This window comes from Impatiens glandulifera, chromosome 6, assembly GCF_907164915.1.
Source record: "Impatiens glandulifera chromosome 6, dImpGla2.1, whole genome shotgun sequence".
Taxonomy (NCBI): Eukaryota; Viridiplantae; Streptophyta; class Magnoliopsida; order Ericales; family Balsaminaceae; genus Impatiens; species Impatiens glandulifera.
This window is the reverse complement of record NC_061867.1, coordinates 30,523,649-30,526,573: the sequence shown is the minus strand read 5'-3', so window position 1 is coordinate 30,526,573 and position 2,925 is coordinate 30,523,649. Positions and strand designations below refer to the sequence as shown.

Here is a 2,925-nt window from a genome sequence, read left to right as displayed (position 1 = left end):
TAGTGGTGACCGCACCCTAGATGGGTTGCCTATCAATGCCAAAGGAAGGTTGTTGATTCAAAATATGCCTACAACTTTTTAAACTACTAAATTTTAATTTATAACTCATATTCTCAATGAATGACTATTAATATAGAACAATATAAGAAGGAAAAGGAAAAAAACATCCATACATATAAATACAAATTTTCAAAACCCAAATGTAGAATGACAGGTAATGACGAGAGCATATAAATTTTTTAAACTTAAATAAATAAATTACAGAGTTTGTTTATTCAATTAAGAAAGTACTAAAAATCCGGAAAAGAAAAAAAATTACCATTCAAGGACGGTAATAAATATTTGCCAAATTACCATATATAGTTAATAGTTTGGGGATTATCAAAAGTAATTATGAATTAGGGCCATGGTGGCATGCTTGGGGCAGATCTTTGATATCTCAGCAGTAACTCCCTAGCAAACTCTTCCCCAATCCCGCCGCCAACCGGAGCCCTGACGAAAGTGTTATGTTCATGGAATTGCTGCAGATTTGCTGTCCATGAATTGGCCTGCTGATGAGATGATCCATTATTTGGATCAAACTCATAGAGAGGTACTGACATGTCATAGGTGCCAGCGTCAGCAAAAGGGAATTCCGACATGGACAGAGAAGATGGCGGTTGTTGCTGAGGTGGCGGCTGCCTGGCTACATGGGCTTGCAAGCACGAAATCTAAAATTCACCTACATATAAAATTCATGTCCACAAAAATGTATTAAAAAATTAAAAACTAATATCATTGCTTGTTAAAATTAAATTTAAAAAAAAATGAATTAAGAGAGACACAAAATAATAGTACATAAAATATATCTATATAAAATTGTGTTAATGTACAAATAACTATAATATCATTAGTTTATTTCAAAAAATAAACCATAATTTTTAAAATTAAACCATAATTTTTAAAATTAAAATAAAATATATTTTAGAAGAAGATGACTTCACTTAAAATTTATATTATAATCTAAAATAATATATATTTTTATTTTGTCGTGACGTGAATTTTAATATTTGAAATAGTTCTTTTGTGAAAAGTTTTTTCTTTAGTTAATAATATATTTATGAAAGTGACGTCTATAAGATAAAATAATCAAATAAAATCAAAATATTATAATATTAACTAAAAGATAAGTCAAAGAAATATATAACGTTAAAGATAGCAAACCATTATCCTAGACATTTCTTATAGCAGTATGACAATGATAAGAACTTAAATAATTTAAATTAGTTTTTACAAAATTAATAAGAAAATCAATTATTTCATAAGACCAAATATACATATAACATCACCATATAATTACACCATTATTTACTTTTATAGAAGATTTGAACTAATTATTGTTCTAATTTGTTTCTAATTGACATGATTAATTAATTCATGTTAAACCATGTTAGGATCGATATCTAAATACATAAGTACCTGATTTTGGAGATCACGAATCTCAGACATGCAACCATAAATAGGATCTCGGAGACGAGCATGAGCCTCGTAGATTAAAGTAAAAACGGTGTCGGGTCGTTTGTGGATTGGGACATTGGTTAAAAGCTTTGTAACGTTGCTCGCTCCAAAAATCTTATGAACGGATGCAAAATTGACAATTCCTTCACCGAAATCAAAGTAAGGTGCGAATATGCAGTCCTCTAAACATTTCTTCCGCAAGAATTTGCAGGCCCCGCATGCCCTGATTCCTGCACGAGAATTGGCCTTGATACTCATTGTTTATTTTTTTCTTTGAGAAGTTAGAGTCTTTTTGGCCTAAAAACTTACGATGAATATTGATTGGACTTATATATATGGTGTTTTTTAGATTGGTGAGGGTTGATAAAGTTTTTTTTTCTTGTAAGGTGGAGTGATAGAAAAAGAAAATTGAGTTTTAATGGTTGTAATTAAATATTAATTATTTGTGATATTTTAGGATTTCTTTTATAAAAATATTATCACATCATCTATGTTTCAACCAATAGTTAATTTATTAATTACAAAATATTATAATTTATTTTATTTTAATACAGTTATAATTTTAAATAAAATATATTTTAATAATTTAGTTCTAAACAATTTTAAAAAACTCACTTCTTACACACAAAAAATAAAATAAAACAAAATCAAAAATAGCCAAACAAAAACATCATCAACCCTTAAGCTTCCTCTAAAGATCAAACCGAAAACTTGGACCACAACTTGACAATCATCACGAAGATTAAACTAAAGATCATACATGTGAAAGAGACTCGCTAACAAAAACTCAACATTATTTTTACTCTCGAACCATGCACTAATCGCTTCTATCTTTCCACTTTGGAAAACATACTAGTCAAAATGACTATTAAATTTTATTTGGGATAAAATAGATAAAAAAAAATGTTGTTTGAGATAAAATGAATACAACATTTATCTCAAATTATTTTATTTATTTTTCTTGGTTATTATCTTTAATTAATTGAGTTTAATTATTATAATAATTAATCTAATTAATTATTTAATGGTGTCTTTGACTTCATTTTAATCATTTTGATTTTATTTAATCAAAATAGTTATTTTAAAATTTATAATTTGGGTAGGTAAAATTTTAGTGTTTATAATGTTATATTAATTAAATTTAAAATAAATATATTAAATAATTCTTTAGGAAAATATTGTATTTATCTATCATAAAATATAGCTTAAATAAATCAAACAATTATTTGGAAAAATATTGTAGTCATTTAAATCCCAACATAATTATTTATAAAGTCTGAAATATACAAAATAAATAAAATAGACAAAATTAAATATTTATGTCTATTAATTAATATTGTATATTTTCCAGGTAATAAAAATGAGAAGAATTCAAATGAGGTCATAGTTGTTTGACCCAAATCAAACAAGGCCTAAGCCATGGAGAGG

The 2,925-nt window shown here is 26.7% G+C and overlaps 1 protein-coding gene across 1 annotated transcript; it reads right to left on the bottom strand.

Annotated features, from left to right (window-relative positions):
• Window positions 1-398: 398 nt before the first annotated feature.
• LOC124943471 (LOB domain-containing protein 30-like) lies at window positions 399-1,755 on the bottom strand. Its single transcript, XM_047483971.1, has 2 exons — window positions 1,459-1,755; window positions 399-710 (listed from the first exon to the last, which is right to left on the bottom strand). Exons 1-2 carry the CDS (start codon window positions 1,753-1,755, stop codon window positions 399-401), a joined length of 609 nt encoding a protein of 202 aa, XP_047339927.1.
• Between the last annotated feature and the right edge of the window lie 1,170 nt (window positions 1,756-2,925).